Raw genomic sequence first — 19,027 nt, 5'->3', positions numbered from 1 at the left:
TTCTTTGTGTGAGTGAATGCAAGATAGAACCTCATTTCTAATGTGAAAAGGTATCCAGGCACCTTTTTTTAAAAAACAACACATGGGTATATTCATTTTACTTAAGCTTTTCCAGTCATCCCAATAAGACACTTCATCCCTCCTGTAGAATTGTTACTGGAACAAAGTTCTCGTTCTGGCACAATACATTAGGTATCCCCAATGAACGTGTGTATGTAAGACATTTGGATCCTTTGGGACAAAATACAGAAGTCATGAAAAGGAAAATGTTTCCATTATTTGACTGTTTTTCTCATTGAATAATTAGAAATGCTTGTTTTCAGACTTGATAATGGAGACACTTTGTTAATCATTACTGTGTACTAGATTTGAAGGGGTCAAAGAAAAATTATTTATGAATGGTGTTCATGAGTCAGGAAGATTTAAAGACAAAAGTTAATCATTTCCTTGCTTATTAGTGTAAATTTTCTTACCCACTAGGCGTTTTGGCAACCTCTGAATTTTTATACAAAAGTAGTGTAGGGGTGAGGGAAAGACTGGATTAAGGGATGGTGGGGGACTTACTTTGAAGCTATATTTACACAGCAAGCAGTACTGTTTCTACTTAGATTGTGTTCAAGATCAATAAAAGTAGCAGTGTTTTTCTAAATGCGTTTTTATTCACATACAACATTTCCTATTTATTAATTGCTTTTCTTAGGAGAAGTGACTTCAAGAACCATAATAGAGTTTATAAGGGGCGGGTGGCAAAGGCTGCACCTCCCCTTCCCCACTAATCCCCCAGCCACCATTTAGTGGCACACTGCGATGAGATAGCAGACGTCACATAACCTAGGCTGGCGGGGGGGGGGGGGGGGGGGGGGGGGGATGCAGGACAGGGGAGAGGACACGCCCATCAGGTGTAGCAACACCCTCTTCCCACATCATTAAGGAGTACATGCAGCTTAGTGCCCCACTCGTTCTCTGGCCTCTGCAGAGCCTAACGCATACTGGGTAACACTAGCTGCTCTCTGCTTAGCTAAGTGTTCAGCGTGACTTGTTGCATTTTAATTCTCGCAGCGATTCTAGCAGGAAGGTAGGTATTATTGTCCTCATTTTAAAGAGGAGGAAACTGAGGCTCAGGAAATTTAAGTGTTTTATTCATGCTAGAAAGTGAGGAGGTGGGATTCAGACTTGCATCTGCTGGCTCCAAAGTCCACCCCCTTCACTAACCACCGCTCTTGTTCAAAGCAAACCAGGATCTCCTGTTTATATGATTTTGTGAAATGAAGGTTATTTAAATTCCAAGTTTTGTTCTTAAAACATTATTTTGAAAATGTTGACACTTTTGAAAGCCAGTCTTTCATTTCCCCTGATGTTGCAGCCTGGGAGCCGCAGAATCAACCTCTGCTGGAGTGAGGACAGAGCATTTGACAGGGCAGTGAGGGTTAAGCCTCCCTTCCCCCAGTGCAGCACCTGCTTGTACAGCAGGAAAATAAACACACTGTTAACAATTGCAGGTCTGGGTAATGTGGTTTGGTCTTCATGCCTTCACTCAGGTGGAGCCCGAGAAGTTGAAGACACTAACAGAAGGTTTAGAAGCTTACAGCCGAGCCCGGAAAAGGAACAGAAAGTAAGCACTATTTTTTTTCTGTTTTGTTTTTCAAGGATATAATTTACTGGTTTTCCTTCAAAGGGACAATGAAATCTCACTGATTTTGTCCATCTTGGTTCTTGCCTAAGTACTGCTTAATAGTTATCATCCAAGAGGACCATTATAGATAAATTAGCTACACAGAAAATATTTTCTTAACAATTCATACTGTGTGTGGGGTTTCCCACTTCATCAGCTCTTTCCTTACTTCTTCCGTCTCCATCCCTCCCATTTAATGGGAAAGAAAATATGATTAATATCCTCAACATGTAGCAATTAGTCTCTGAAAGTGTAGCAAAAGTATATCCCTTTGTAATTCAAATACTTTGGGAGGGGGAATACCCCCTCAGCCCTAGTTGTACACATGTGAATAACTTTGGCAGATTAACTGTTAGTCAAAGTGATGGTAAATCATTATTTTTTCTTGGGGCAGGGGCAATAGGCTTTCTTTGGAATTATAATAATAAGTTGAACTTTGGGACATTATTATTATTCAATTTTTTCTAGATCTTTGTAGTCTGAGTAAATGTAGTATGGACAAGTAGATAATGTTTGATACACAATTTGACTGTAATGCAATGTAGTTTTATATATCATAACTATTTCATTTTAAGGTAGAGAACTATAAATGTGCTTCTGTATATGTACATGGAAAGTTATTTTAAATATGTATATAATCAATACACCTGTTCAGTTACTATAATTTTCATATTATCCAACATCTAAGAATTATGAAAACATAATGATTAGTAGTGTATCTTGTATAAAAGACTTATATATTGATAATAATATCTATTAAAGGGCACTCATTCTCTTAGTGGTGTCTTCAGTAATTCTTGCCAGAGCTAAAATTTTAGAATTCAGCAAATCTTGGGGAGACTCTCTTCACCTCACTAGAATGTCTCAAAAAGATGCCAGCTGCAAGGAGTAAACTCCTGTGCTCCTACGTTCGGGACTCCTTTGGAAGGTAGCAAGTTGGCACTGGTTGTGGTGAGGGCCAAGTGAATTGCCAGATTCACTATAGATAAGGCACACAGTGAGGCAAGTCCCCTCCCCTCTATTCTGACTGCAGTGACACAATGCAGAGCTTAGTAGTAGAATAAAGCCTATAAAATTCATACAAGGTCTGGATGAAAGGAGGGAAATTGCAAACTACCTACGTCACAAATTTTCAGTGGGCCATTTGCTTTAGAATATTCAATAGTACTTGTTTTTTATTTTTATTTTTTATAAATTTATTTATTTATTTTTGGCTGTGTTGGGTCTTTGTTGCTGTGCGTGGGCTTTCTCTAGTTGCGGTGAGCGGGGGCAGGCTTCTCATTGTCGTGACTTCTCTTGTTGCGGAGCACAGGCTCTAGTCGCGCAGGCTTCAGTAGTTGTGGCTTGCGGGCTCTAGAGCTCAGGCTCAGTAGTTATGGCACACGGGCTTAGTTGTTCCGCGGCATGTGGGATCTTCCCGGGCTAGGGCTCGAACCCGTGTCCCTTGCATTGGCAGGCAGATTCTTAACCACTGCACCACCAAGGAAGCCCGATAGTACTTGTTTATTGGATGTAAAATATCCGTGAAATCTTTTCTTCGGTGAGGTATGCCAGTTAGCTGGATTATGTGCAGTGTATCCAAAACTGTTGATAACACAGAAATAAAATAACTCCTCCAAATATTTAGATATACTGCCTTGAAATGAGCTGTATTTTCCCCATAAATTTGCTATTAAGCAATTTCTGAAAGGTAATGAGTAACAAACAACAGTTTAAGCATTTTTCCTCAAAGCCAGTTTACTATTTCTGGTGAATTTATATGAGTCCTAAGTGGCATTATCTAAAGGAACTCTCATGAAACCATAAACTTAAGAGTATGGATTGGAGAGGTAAAAGACAAAAATATGAAGCAAAACAGTTTTGTTTATCAGACTGTTGTCTAAGTAAACTGACTTGCCTTATAAATGCCTAGTAGAATACTCTACATTTTGCATATATGATTTAAAATCCATTTTTCTATTCTCCCAATCAGAAGATGGGCCAGAATTACTGAACCCATTTATAGATGAGGACACTCAGACCAAAATAGCTTAAATAATTAGTTGAAGGTTACATAATGATAAATGATATGTTGAACCCAATCACTTATTTATTTATTTAATCATTTATTTATTCTCCAATTTAAGGAGATTAATTTAGCAAAAAATCTGTGCCAACCAGGCACAATGCTATAGTCCCTGGACATCACTGTTTAGTGAAGGAGGCAGATGTAGAAACAAATAATTAAGATGCTAAAGTTGCAATGACAGGAATATGTATAGTATATTTTGGGATCACAGAGAAGTGGCATTAAACTCAGGTAATGGAAGACGTCCTAGAGGAGCTAATAGCTGAGCCAAACCTTACACACTGCATAGGTATTAGCCAGACAAAGGAAACGAGGATGATGGGGTGGGGGTGGGAGATAGCATTTAGATAAGATCAGCAGTTGGATTTAGGGGACAGGAAACTGTAAAAGATGAAGCCAAAGATATAATCAGGAGCCAGACCATAAAGGGCCTAGTAAGGCCTCGTGGGTCTTTATGTTATTGGAAGTGCCTGAAGGGGACAGGTGGTTGGATTTTCACTTTAGATATAGCTATATGGAGGATAAATTTTAGGAGAACAGTATTGGAGACAAGGGCATCCATTTAGGAGGCCTTGTCAGAGGACAGGGGAGGATGAGGACTCAAACCAGGAGGGGAGCCATGAGAATGGAGGAAAAGGAATATGATCAAGATATATTTAGGAGGTAAAACTGACAGAACATCATGGTGATTTGGTTGGAATGTGAAGGAGAGCAAGCAATCAAGGACAACTCTCAGGGTTTTAGCTTGGGTGACTTCATGGGTAGTGGAAACTGAAATGGGGAACACAGGAGAAAACTGTTGAGTGCAGTGTGAGGTACCTGTGATCGCACAGGTACAAGTCTGAAACTGGGAAGAAGTGGTATTTGATTATGTAAAACTGACTGCAGTCACATATTACCAATTTGAATAGTGGGCTAAGGATTGAACGCTGGGGCACTTGAACATTTACTAGAGATAATGAAGGAGATGGGGGTAGTGATCAGAAAGGAGGAGGAGAACCAGGGGGTAGGGGAGTTGGTTTTTGACCCGAGTTGAAATCCTGTTTCCATCACTACATAGCTGTGTGTACCCTTGGGTACGTTATTTAACCTCTCTGAGCCTAAATTCTTCATTTCTAAAATGAGGATATTAATTCCAACCTCTTAGAATTGTTATAAAGAGAACCTTAACATATTACTTGGCACGTGGTATTTAGTAAACAGTTATTTTTATTGTAAAGATACAGTTGAAACAAACAAAATCATCACCTATTTTTGCCAGTTGAAACATTCTATCACCATATTAGATGTTTAGAGCATTATGTAATCATTTTAATTCTCAATATCCTATAAATATCTTTAAAGTGATGTGCTTATTACAGCCTAATCACAAAAGAAATATTAATGTATTTATTGAAGAATCACTCAGGGTCATTTTCTACTTAAAAGAGGAAATAGCTTCATTAAAGAAAAAGATTACATAGCTTTTAGATATGATTTTAAGTAAGGATCAAATCTTCTGCCTATATGTACATATATATTTGTTCAGTAACCTTATTTTTATGAATCTGGAGAGTGATAAAGTAATAACATAAATCACACTTTTACTTTAAAACCAAGAAATGATACTTATTGTATTAAGTTGTCTTTATCTTTTAAAATTGAAATATAGTTGGTTTACAGTATTACTTTCAGGTATACAACATAGTGATGCAATATTTTTATAGATTAAACTCTGTTTAAAGTTATTATAAAATACTGGCTATATTCCCTGTGCTGTATGTTATATCCTTGTATCTTATTTTATACCTGGTAGCTTATACATCTTAATCCCCTTCCCCTATCTTGCCCTTCACCCCACCTCCTCCCTACTGGTAACCACTAGTTTGTTCTATATATCTGTGAGTCTGTTTCTGTTTTGTTACATTCATTTTTTTTGTTTTTTTTTTTTAGATTCCACATGTAAGTGAAAACATACAGTATTTGTATTTCTCTGACTTATTTCACTAAGCATAATACCTTCCAGGTCCATCCATATTGTTAAAAATGGCAAAAGTTCATTCTTTTTTATGGCTGAGTAGTATTCTCATTATATATATATACTACTTCTTTATCCATTCATCTGTTGATGGACACACTTAGGTTGCTTCCATATCTTGGCTATTGTAAATAATCCTGCCATGAACATTAGGGTACATGTATCTTTTTAAAGTAGTGTCTTCACTTGATATATCGAGCTAGTTCTCCTCCCTCCAGATGTGGTCAGGGATACGTGCACTGGCAGTGGCTGCCTCTGCCCTAGTCAGAGGGTCTGTGCGGGCTCCCTTCCCTCTAAATGTGTGAACCCTCACTGGCAATGGCAGCCCCTGCTCTAGTGGAGAGCAGTGCCCGAGCGAGAGGGGCTGGAGCAGGAACCCAGTGAAGGCTAGGGAGTGTGCTGACAAGCCAGCCAAAGCACCAGGCTGTTTCCAATATGCTGTCTCTCTGCTGTGTGTGTGTGTGTGTGTGTGTGTGTGTGTGTGTGTGTGTGTGTGTGGCGGGGGGGTAAGCAAGTCTGTGCATGCACTCTTCAAGAGCAGAGTCTTGGTTTCTTACAGCCCTCCAGTAAGCCCCACTTGTTTTCAAACCAGCTCAGGGGCTCATCTTCCCAGTGTTGGACCCCAGGGCTGGGGTGCCTGAATGTGGCTTGAACCCCATACTCCCCAGGGAGGATCTCCAAGCTGGTGATACCCCCTCCTCTTCTGTGTGCGACTCCCGACCAGATATCTTCTCCTCCCTTCCTACCAGACTCCATGTGGACCTTTCTCTACAGTCTTTGTTGTAGAGGAGTCATTATTGCTAGTCTCCAGGTCGTTTTCAGCGAGAGTTGCTCAACAAATAGTTGTATTTTTGATATATTCATTGGGGCAGGGGGTGGGGTGTGCAGGTAGGTTCAGTGTCCTCGCACTCCACCACCTTGATCTCTCATGTGTTGAATTTTCTTAAATCTGCATACTTTCCCTATGGATTTGGTTTTAGAATCGAAGTTTCTTGACATTTATGTCTTATGCAAGTTTGTTCTGTTCTACATGAAGTGAGTTGCTTAAATTCTGAACTGACAGTCCAGAGCAACGTGCACTTCTCATTTCCCTCTTATTTCTCATACCATTCACAGATGTGTACTTGGCTTTTTTTTTTAAACTAGTGAGGATAAGGGTAATGTGTGACAATGTAGGCAGTGAAGGTAAGTGGCAATTATCTCCATTAATAACTAGAAATGTGATTATATGAACATCTATTGCTTAATCAAGTAGCTTTTCGAGTGTCCATCAGTAAAAATGTTTATTATTAAATGTCAGTGGGGAAGAGAAAATAGTAGAAGAGACTCCATAAGGAGGCCCTCTGGACTAGAAGGCTGAATTTTGACTAATTTTTCATTTCATGGACTCATGGAACTTTCTCTTCCTCTTTTAAGCTCATTTTTTCCTGACTTGACCGGCTAGTGTAAAAATTAGTATGCAGGTTTGACATCTGGGAAACTCTCTTTACCTCTTGATTCCAATGATGTATTCATGTAATTTCCTGCGCCACATCTCCATATTTATTCTCTCTTCCAAAAGTAGTCATTTCACCCTCTAATAACTACTTAAGTTTGTTAAAGGAAAAACATACTAATTACCTTAAATTGATACAAGGTGTTTTTTATAAACATTTTAAATATCTTGTTGATGAAATCACAAACTCCTAAAATTTTGTCTATTTATTCAACAAATAATGTTGAATTATTTTTATTCTTCAATGGTGATGTCACTGTAATTTTTCATAGTTAGGGAAAACATTTTTATGACTCTATTACTTTTGAAAACTATTTGTAGTTAAATATCCATCTTCTTCGCTATAAAATTGCAGTTGGTTTCACCAATTTTCCCTAAAAAGTCATGAAGTATTGCGTACAAACAGTTGTCATAATACCGACTTCATCAGATTGTTATAAGGATTAAATGAAATAATGTATATAAAGATTTAATACAATTCTTGGCACATATAAACTTTTCAATAAATACTAGCTATTTTTGTTATTAAAGGTGAGAGAACCAAGATTCTCTGATGGTTTTTCACTGAAACATTTTACCTCTTTTTAGATATTTAGAACTTTTACATAGTCAATTTTAAACCCATAAGATAGTAAATAAAAATGCATAACAAATATCTTTTAAACTTACGTTCATACTTTTATACAAAAGAAATAGTAAGGATAAAGCTATTTAACACATTACACAAGGTGTAACATTGTCAGGCAATTGGGCAGTTTGTGATACTGTCAAGACGTTTGCTAAACAGTCCACAAAAGGGGCCGTAGCCCAACCCCAGCTCAGCTTAAATTGCCCTACAGAGTCCTGGGATTGGATTCCTATCCAGTCACCCAGAATCATGCTTAGCAAACTCCTCATTGGGAAAACAACTCAGACTGACTCCACAAGATGCCCAGGGCCCCTTAAAACTGGAAAAGGTAGGTAAGTAAAAGACAGTATGTGAATAGATTACATCAACTTGGACAGTACTCAAAAATAGCAATAAAAGGGAAAGAGAAGTTGCAGAATGGTAGGTATATCAGGACACCATTTGTATGATATATATATATATAAAAAACACGTAAAAGACAATACTAGGTACTGTTCATGGATATATAAAATATTAAAACACACTGTAAGAATACACAACACAGCTAGTTGCCTTTGGGGAGGAGGGTGGGAGAGTATGGGACTAGGAATTGATAACATGGGAACTTCAGCTTAATTTTTTTATAAAAAAGAATGAAAGGAAATATGTAATTTATTAACAGTTTATTTTTGGAAATGGGTTTGATAGGGATTGCTAATTTATTCTATGGACTTTTCTGCATTGTTTACATTTCTAAAAGTAAATGGGAAGAATATAAAAGCTAGAGGCTAGCTTACAGGCCAATAAAAGGTGGGGGAAGAGGTTGGTGCTGCATTGCCCTTATAATTTAGTTACAACCACTACATTAATCTTTCCTTTCAGTTAAACTGAGTTAAGTGCATATATATTTCCCAAAATATGGAGCCGTTGTTTCAGCTTTAGACAAATATTTTTATTTAGTAAGTACATGGAGCATCCACAAGGTACCTAGCAGTATACTACTCAGGATTACATACAGAAACTAAATGTATGAATTTTTCAGTCCTGGTATATGAGGGTAAAACTTGGTGAGGGCTGTGGTAAACCAAAAGGCCTCATCTGAAAGCATTCCACTAGGGCTTCTCTGGTGGTGCAGTGGTCGAGAATCCACTTGCCAATGCAGGGGACACGGGTTCAAGCCCTGGTCTGGGAAGATCCCACATGCCACGGAGCAACTAAGCCCGTGCACCACAACTACTGAAGCCTGCGCACCTAGAGCCTGTGCTCCACAGCAAGAGAAGCCACCACAATGAGAAGCCCACACACTGCAACAAAGGGCTAACTGCAACTAGAGAAAGCCTGCGTGCAGCAATGAAGACCCAACACAGCCAAAAATAAATAAGTAAATAAATGTATAAAAACAAAATAAATAAATAAATATTTTAAATAAATAAATAATAAAAGCATTCCACTAAAGCTCAAATATGTTTCTAAACATGATGTGAGCCAAACCAAATGGGTCTGTGAGCCAAAGTCTTCTACAACTGCAAATTTCCAGTCTCCATGTAGATGCTGGGATAGGACTTAATTCTTGGAAAGCTATGCTAACAGCCTATTTTGAAAAGGTTTACCTCTGCAGCTTTTCTGGTAATTGTCGTGACAAGATAAATGAAATGAATCACCTTAGTACTCACAATAATTGGGTAATTCTTTATATGCATCAAGAAGGAAAAATTAGAGTGTACCTAACTATAGACATGGATAGTGTAGATTTGCCTGATTTTAGTAATTAGTTCAACAGCTTCCTAGATAAAACTTTCAATCCTGGCAGATGTTCCACGTGTTATAGTACATGTGATGGTATGCTGAGTGCAGAGAAAAGGTCAGACGAGTGATAGACACTCTGAGCCCATCATTTTTTATTTGCTCAAATAGTTATGTCATTTTGGTTTGTGGGGGGGAAAAAAATGTGGCAGAGCCTCAGGTGTAGCGAGTTGAACTGTTTCCCACCTGGAACAAATGTGTACCAGGATTTCAGCCTTCACTAGTTCAACTCCTGAAGCCAGGAGCTCCAGAGAGGGTAGAGGGAGCTCCCTAGTGGCCAGAGCCTGAAGTTCAGAGCCCTTCCTCTGGCCACACAGCCGGACCGCCTGCAAAAGAGACAAGCCAGAACAAAAGGCAATGCAAAGCAGGCTGGACTCTAAGAGGACAAGCTACATCTGTGGGAAAAGAGACCTGTGGCCCAGCTTTCTTGCAAAATCATCAGACTATAGAAGAAACATGTGGAAGGGGAAAGGATCCATTTTCCCCAATCATGTGTTCAATTTTTCTTCTGTAGTTATGTGACTCTATCATTAGTATTCAGTTGTGAGAATCCCAGAGTGTTTTGTCATCTGAATTGTCAAATGTAAATATAAATTGACTTTCTCTTGTGGAATGGGTACTTCTGTTCTCTGATTAGGGAATTACATTGAGATTTTTTTTCTTTAATTTATTAATCTGGTGTGTTGTTTTCATTAATTCCAGAAGTGGAAAGCTAAATAACCATTTAGAAGCTGCTATTCATGAGGCCATGAGTGAACTGGACAAAATGTCTGGGACTGTAAGTTAATTTATTTTTCCATTATATTGTGTTTCTTTGGAAATAAGTTGTATTATACTTTTTGGTAAAGTCCCTTAAGTACTGTCAAGCAACTCACATAGCAATACTAAATTACTAGGCTCAGAAAAAGACTGATATCAGAAAAGATTAAAAATAACTTAAGAAAAAATAACCTAGTGGTATTAACTATGTTTTTTTCCTGAGATAACATTTTTCCCCACATAACATTCTTTTAAAATGTGAGCAGCAAAATATTGAAGTTCAAATCACGGCTTTTACATTTGACTCTCAGAATAGCAGTGATCATTAGTGTTGCCTAAGTATTCAGTAATATAAATTTCACTCTGCCCATAAAACAAAAAGGGAAACTGAACATAGGGTCAAGATCAAGAGTATATAGACCTCTCACTTCCTTTCTACTATTACGTAAAAACATAAAATATTTGGCCCAAAATTCTGTTGTTAAATTATTTAACACTTTAACCACTGGTTTTAAAGAAGTAGAGTCTACTTTTTCTTTACATTTTTTTTGGATGGTGCATATAATAGTGTTGAATGTGAGAAGTTTACTCGTCATTCTCTAATTTATATATTGGCTAATGTAAATGCTCAAAATATAATTTTGATAATCTCTAATAAATGTGAATTATCAAAAGCTACTCAGCAATGAAAGGTAATTTACTTTTACTTGACACTGTGTTAAGAAGGTTATCTGAATCCTAACAAGTCGTCTAGTGACTATTGAATGACAGAGATAAGTTATACGTTCATAGAGTGTTGGGATTGGTATGGACTTTAGGGATCTTGTGATCCGACACATCATTTCAAAAGTGGGTAAACTGAGGCCCTGAGATGTTAACTTTCCTGGTAGAATTATAGGAAAATTCTGGAGCGGAGATTATAAACTCAAACGCCTTCTAGGGCCAGGCAAATAATATCATTAAGTAAAAGGGGTCAGGTATGAGTAAAAGAGCAATTTCAGTGGATTAAGAAATGCCAACCAAGATGCACTGGTCAAGGTAAGCTGTGTACCAACTCTCAGTCTTAGAGGCTCAGCGCCATAAAGATGGTTCCTCACTTGGGTCTCCTGGTTGAGGAAGGGCTTGCTCCACACCATCATTCAGGGGCTCAGATTCTTTCTATTTCTAGTGTCCACCCTTCCCTAGGGCCTCAGAGTGCTCCATTACATCCTTTGCATCCAGCCCAGCAGGGGAGAGAAGACTGTGTACACAGAGGACACCAGGATGGGTTTTATGGGCCAGATCTGAAAGCTCATCACTTGTGCTAACTTTCCACTGGCCTCACCCAAAGGCCATCGTGTGGCCTTTTTAATTCAAGGGGACTACTAAATGTACTATACACCGTGCCTGCTCAGGAAGAAGAGAAATGGGTTTGGCAATATCTCGCTAGTCTCTGTCTCAGGACATTTGGCCTTTGTGGCCAGCAGGCAGTCAGCAGTGCTGGGGACCCTGGCAACTTGGGGGCTGTGCTCTGTCCAGAAGGAGCTCCTGCTTCCATGCTGCAGCACATCTGAGCCATGTGAGGAATTGTGTCCGTGTTGCAAGATCTTCCCATTTTTCATGAGATGCTACAAGTCTAGAAGTAAGATTTCTCATTTTTTAGTGTTGCCAACTATTTTTGAAATATTAAAACACCATATAGCTAAATAAAATCCCTTTCCAGGCCACATTTGATCCACAGGTTACTAGTTTGCAGTCTTGAATAAAGGCTTCTTTCCTCAATTTTAAAAAGGTTTCAGTTGGCTCTTTATCAGAGACTAGTGGTTTTAAAGAATGTATGTGGAGGGGTCAGGAGGATGAAGCAGTGTGAGAAGCTCATAGGTGTTATTTTTGAAATATAATATTTTTTAAAGTTTTCTGTATTTGACTCTGAATAGCATTGGCCTTTGCTTTTATCTAAACATTACCTTTAAAACATGCATTTGAGCCAACTTGTAGTGGATCTTGAGAGCTGATTCTGCACATCCCTTCCTAAGTCTGAGTTCTGTGGCATCCCATTGGTAGCCTGAAATTGGCTGTGGTGAAAACATGTAGTATACCACAGAGATTGGCATAGGCTACAGTGGGCTTGTGTCCCTCCACAGGGAGCTGATTGTTAAGCATTTACTACACCATTGCCTTGGGCGCATCCTGCCTTTCCTGGGTCCTGACCTTGCCTCCTCCTATCTGTATCACAACAGCCACAATACAACGTGGGGCACCTGATCACCTCCCTTGCGCTTGTCCTCTGCCCCTCAAAACCATACATGCTGTCTGATACCTGGGAACCAAGTGCTGCTGCTGCTCTACCACATTCGATCTGATGCACAGCCCTAAATACGGCTAGTTTCCGCATTTGTATATAAAGATGAGTTGTGTGAATTGCTCTTCCCAGGCTACGCAAGCTTGGATTTGCCAACAGATGGTAGTGGTATTCTGTTTTCCATCCGATTCTTCTCCTAAGTAAACCTCCTTGGGCTGAGTTGTGAGCATGTTTGTGTTATCTTTGACCCTTCTTAGCAGTTATAAAATAAGTACAGTGATGAAATAAAGAAAAAATATGTTTAGTATATATTTATCCACTTTTCCAGACTTCAGTGAAATTAGGGAATTCAGGGAATCTCTGATGGGAAACGTCTTATTTTTGTCTTAAATGGACAACGGGGGTAGCAACTGCAAGTCCCATTTCCCACATTGATTTTTTTTTTCCAGTTCCTCCTCTGTATTCCACTAGTTGGGGGGGGGTCCACAGAGTGTTGCTCTGCTTGTTAGTTTCCAAGATTTCTCATCCTCTGTAGTGACTGTGGGCACGTTGTGATCTGGGCCTTGGTAAAAACTTTAAATGCCTCAGGATAGCAATGATAGAAAATGAGGGCCAGAGTCTGTTCCCTACCCTGTTTCTTTGTCGGAAATCGTATGGTGTTTGTGATTTCAATCTCTGTTGTTGTTGTTTTTTTCCCTATCTCTTTTATTTCCAGGTTCACCAAATCCCACAGGGAGACAGACAAATGAGACCCCCCAAACCCAAGAGGAGGAAGATCTCCAGATAACAGGGACTACTCCACCAATGCGCAGTGTTTATTAAAGGAATGTGCACAGATATAGCTGTATATAAGTATTGATATAGCCACTGTTATATCAATATTTATACTATGGCAGATAGTTAACACCGCCACAGGGTGCTAAAAGAAACAGTGATACAATATTTTTTTTTTTTTTGATCAGGAAGGATAATGAATGCTGGAAAACCAATCAGAATCCCTGAATGATGAGAGTGATAGTCAAGAGATTACTGAGAAACTCTTTTTCTATAATACTAAAATTGTGATTATAAGAAATAGTCCAAATGTTTCTGAAGAATTTTCCATGTTGTATATAGAAAATGCAGAATTTCATGGTGATATCAAAAATGTAAATATTGTACAATATTGTCATGTACAAGCATACCTAATGCACACTTTATCTTTTATTGTACAAAGAAATAGTGTACAAAATTCTTTGGTTTCTATGGAGTACACCTACCAGAGACTACAAGTGTAAAGTGATAAATAAAAATACAACCTAAATGCTTTTCTATGATAATGTAAAAGATGCTGTTTTTGTATTTAACAGCAGAGAAAAGGCATGATAATGTATTAACTGAATTATGACATACACTGCACACCACTGAGTGTCCATTTATATTGTCTGTTTGGAATGAACCTTGCCTGGAAGCACTGGACTTGATTTCGGGTGTCTAGGAAATCGAAACCTTGCAGATTTCTAAAGGGACAAGGGCTCACAGGTCTAAATTAAGAATTCAGAAACTGCAACCATTTGTTGCATATTTTTTTTACCTAAGTTTTAAAGTAGAATAGGTTTTATAAAAAAAAATCTTAGATGGGATATTTTACTCAATCATTTCTGTAGTTAACATTTGATAGCCACCTCTTGAACTAGAAAGCTTATGCTGCACCACCACTGACGCTCAGAGTTGAGGTTTTTTTGCAAACAATACCTGACAAGATAAAACTTTCTGTTTCCGTACATGGAGGCAAAGCCCCACTTTGAAACCATTATCAGAGGTAAGGTTGATTATAATTCAGTTTTTCTATAGCAGCAAAAATAAGTACAAATCATCAAAGCAAGTTTCACATCCATTCATCAGTATTACTTACACCAGAAGTTAAGGTGGCTTATGAAATTATTAGCAATGGTAATTTTTTATCAGTATTATGTAACATATCAGATTTATTTTATTTAAAGAATTATTTATACCATTAATAGATTCTTATATATATTAATGTGGCTGAAATGTGCAGGTTGAATCTATTAACCAAATTATTTATATTATATTAAGTAAAAAAATGTGAAACAAATGTAGAGAGAAAATACTACACTGCAAGTATACAAACCTAAAACTGTGAGCCATTGTAAAGTACAAGGTTATTAATAAGAAATGTAGCACAACATAAATATCTCTTTTTCACAGTTTTTGTGGTGGTGGTATAACCCTATCTCCCAGGCAATTGAGCCAAGTTTCAGGCCTTCAGCCTGAAATTGATTGGATTGGATTCAATTGATGGATTGTCAAAGGAAGGGATCCCTTATCTCTTTATTCTTAGAGCCACCAACCCCACCTCCAAACCCTTAACCCTCGGGACAGCACTGCCTCTTCCCCTCGCCTGGGATTCCCTCCACAGCCTACTGCTAAGGCTTCTGGGAGGCCCTCCAATGGCAGGCTCTGAACCCGTTAAATGCCCACCACGTGGCTTCCCTTCTCTCAGCCACCCCTCCAGCTCCTCAGTCCCATGATGTAGCAGAGTTCCAGTCACTCAGGAAAAAGGAGACCAAGGTCATTCCTCTGTTTGGTTTCTCGGGGCCACAGCACAGAGCGCTGCACCTGGGCTCACTTTTGATATCAACAACTCTTAGTTCTTCTCCCAGGTCTCCTGTGTCTCTCTGTCCTTTCCATTCCCACTCTCACCCCTACCCCCAAGCCTGATGGAGTGCAACTGGCTACACTGGGCTTCATGGCCTGGAGGCAGGAACCCTTCCTTCTGGGGGTAGGTTGAGTTTGTCTTTCCTGTCATGGCCGGATTGCCTGCCTGGTCCTTCCTGCAGTCACCTGAAGTAAACTTGTGTACTTTAGTTGACTATTTTTGTTATAAGTTGATGTATTTGGTATGTTTAAACCATTAATGTTGTCCTTTTTTTTGGTACCAGTCTGCTTTTCTACTGTTTTGTCTACACGGTTGTCTTTATTTACAGATTCACAGCATATGTGTGTTTGTGTATTGGGTGTGTCTGCGTGTATGTGGGTTTTTGTGTGTGTTGATATGTAGAAGCTTTTCTAGCCTTTGCTTTTTTGTCTTCAGACTGAGTTTATGTCTGCCAAGCCTTCTTTTTGATATTTTAAACTAATTAGGTTTCTGCATCCCTGACCCGTGTATACTTTACATCAGTAGACCATGTAAAGTATGTTTGTGTCCATGATTTCACTGGTTGCTTATGGCTTCATGTGGGTGCTAGGTATTGTTTCAGTCCACACAGGTTTGGTTTTTTTTCTTTTTCTTTTTCTGTTTTTTCTTTTTGCGGTACGCGGGCCTCTCACTGTTGTGGCCTCTCCCGTTGCGGAGCACAGACTCCGGACGCGCAGGCTCAGCGGCCATGGCTCATGGGCCCAGCCGCTCCGTGGCACGTGAGATCTTCCCGGACCGGGGCACGAACCCGTGTCCCCTGCATCGGCAGGCGGACTCTCAACCACTGCGCGACCAGGGAAACCCAGGTTTTTTGCTTTTTTTCTCTCTTCTACAGTTCTATGGTTTCATGTAAGCAGTTAATGTAAATATGGTTAGCATTACATGCAGTGCTGTAACATTTTTTTAAATGTTACGCCTACTTTACAATTTAAAAAATTGGTCATTCGTACTTGAATTTTGCCCACAGAGCCATTTCGTTCTCTTTGTATTAAAGCCAATTCATTTTTTTAAAATGAAGGCTAGCCCTTCTACATTAGTACATTTTTTTATTCCCTAAAATAAACTTTTTATTTCAACAAATCTGAGAATGGAAGCAGAATGAAAAAATTTTGCTCCTTTAAAGAACTGCATAGTCCCTAATTTTATTTTGTGCCCTTTGAAAGTCTTAGGAAGCACAAGGAGAATAAATTATACCTTTAAGTGTTTTTTTAAGATTATTTCAAATGAGTGAAATCTAACTGAGCAGCACTTATTTAATGTCTTGTTTGTAGCGTTAAAAGCAATCAGGGTTTTTATTTATTTAAGGAACATTTTTGGTTTGTACTTTTTAGTCCTATGGTGCATGTAAATTCTTTGAGAAGAATATTCATCCCGTGTGATATCGTGGGCCACTTTTAGTCTTTTATTTGAACCCTGACTTTGAGTTATTTGCTATGTCTGTTTTTTAAGTAAACACAAGCTTCTTTTTTGAATGTTAACACTGCAGAATTTTGGGAGGAGTGGAGGCTGATTGTTCTACTTCCTGTAAGTTTTATGAAGATTTTCAGCTGACTTATCCCATGAGGTGATTCTTTTTTTCATTTCAGACCATGATAACATATTGTAGTTAACTTTGGTAATCTTCCATGCAGTTTGCAAAGTTCCCTTGTAAGTCACAAGTGGTTTCGCATTGAGATTTTAAAATCTAAGATGCTGGTGACATTGCTCTTTCTGAAAAGAAAGCCAAGATTCTAGACCTTACTGAAAATCTGATATCTTGTTTACTTTGCCCATTTATGCCCAAATGATGTAATGCAAGACTCAAGACTTTTCCATGTAGTGTATAAAATGAGTTATGTATTACTTGACTCATTTGGGGACTATGAACAAATACTATCAACCAACCAGAACTGTAATACTGAATTATTGTTTATCTTTTTCTTTCATTCACTCTATCACATTTGCATTAGCCAAAGAGATAAGAACATTAGTAATTCGTATGTGTAAACAACCCAGAAGTGAATATTAAATCAGTGAGCCAAAAAGCAATAAACAACTCAAGCATGGGAAATCCTGCTAACAGTGGGCAGTCTGATATAGAAAAAATATATTAAAAACATTATCTTCAAATATGAAAGATTAATTTGTATCTACTGTAAATATGTATTATCAGCCTTATCTGCTTTTATACACACTGTGTGTGTACCTCAGTGACCTTTTATAAACCGGAAAAATGGTTGATTTAATAATGTTATGTAAATACAAAGTTGTCTATAAATTGGAAAATTTGATGCCAGATGGCTTCACAATATACAAATGTGTTTTGTAACATCATGCCTTTATGGATTAAGTATAAATACACTGGATTGTCTGTGTAGAAGAGTAGCAATTTACATTTCACCTGCATATCAAATGGATATTTTTGTCCAAATGGTTATACTCTTAGAAAAAGAAAATGACCTGAACGGTTTCAATGTGAAAAACAAATATGGTTTTGAATTCACCAAAACTCCTTTTCACACTCAAGAGTCTATTCAAGTCCACACGAAATGCCTTGTATTATGATATTTCCATAGGAGATTCATTGATTCAAGACTGGGATCTACCTAGGAAGCCTCCCCAAACTGAATAATTCTACTTTAGAGACAGGCTGTGCATCTTAATTTCTAAATCACAGGCAGGGGAGGAACCACAGCCTTCTTATTGCTTTTTAATGTATTCTTTTCTGCTTTGTTTTCATACATCATGGAGAGCACCACACAGACAAAGAGGGCCTAGTTCTGTGCACCAAGGTATCTACGGAGTGTCATCTCCACTCAGAGCTCCTCGGCCTCAGCACTGTTGACATTTTGGGTGAGCTCATTCTTTGCTGTGGGGCCTGTCCTGTGTATTCTAGGATGTTTGGCAGCCTCCTTGGCCTCTACCCACCAGATACTAGTAGCATCCCTTCCAAATTGCGACAATCAAAGATGACTCCAGACATTGCCAAATATCTCCGGGCGTGGGAGTCGGGGGCGCAGGTGGGAGACAAAATGAGATTCAAAAACCACTGCGTTAACGGAATCAGTTCTGGAACATACGTCTGTATAAAATATGGGCATGTTTTGCATGCTGTAATCAACAGGAAACTGATTCCTAGATCAAAATCCAAAACAAAATCCATGCCAAAGGAATGCTTCTCAGTCCATGTTTAAGAAAGTGAATATACTAGCTTCAGTTTCATTTTGAATGCACTTGACACTTTTGATCATAAGATTGACCCAGGACAATCCTGTTTTGTTTTTTGTTTCTGTTTGTTTATTTATTTATTTATTTTTGGCTGCGTTGGGTCTTCGTTGCTGCGCGCGGGCTTTCTCTAGTTGCGGTGAGTGGGAGCTAATCTTCGTTGAGGTGCACAGGCTTCTCATTGCGGTGGCTTCCCTTGTTGCGGAGCACAGGCCCTAGGCACACGGGCTTCAGTGATTGTAGCACGTGAGCTCAGTAGTTGTGGCTTGCGGGCTCTAGAGCGCAGCCTCAGTAGTTGTGGCGCGTGGGCTTAGTTGCTCTGCTGCACGCGGGATCTTCCCGGACCAGGGCATGAACCCGTGTCCCCTGCATCGGCAGGTGGACTCTCAACCACTGCGCCACCAGGGAAACCCTCGATCTATT

The 19,027-nt window shown here is 38.9% G+C and overlaps 1 protein-coding gene across 6 annotated transcripts in view; it reads left to right on the top strand.

The window, feature by feature from the left end:
* Positions 1 to 14,661, top strand: part of MBD5 (methyl-CpG binding domain protein 5) — a 154,892-nt gene extending 140,231 nt beyond the window's left edge. For all 6 annotated transcript variants that reach the window (XM_032637477.1, XM_032637481.1, XM_032637475.1 and 3 more), the window contains 3 exons: positions 1,539 to 1,612; positions 10,365 to 10,440; positions 13,418 to 14,661. In XM_032637477.1, coding sequence (XP_032493368.1) covers positions 1,539 to 1,612; positions 10,365 to 10,440; positions 13,418 to 13,489 — 222 coding nt within the window. In that variant the 3' untranslated portion in view covers positions 13,490 to 14,661. The remainder of the gene's footprint in view (positions 1 to 1,538; positions 1,613 to 10,364; positions 10,441 to 13,417) is intronic.
* Positions 14,662 to 19,027: the final 4,366 nt, after the last annotated feature.

Source organism: Phocoena sinus, chromosome 7, assembly GCF_008692025.1.
Source record: "Phocoena sinus isolate mPhoSin1 chromosome 7, mPhoSin1.pri, whole genome shotgun sequence".
NCBI lineage: Eukaryota > Metazoa > Chordata > Mammalia > Artiodactyla > Phocoenidae > Phocoena > Phocoena sinus.
This window is presented reverse-complemented; position numbering and strand designations above follow the sequence as displayed.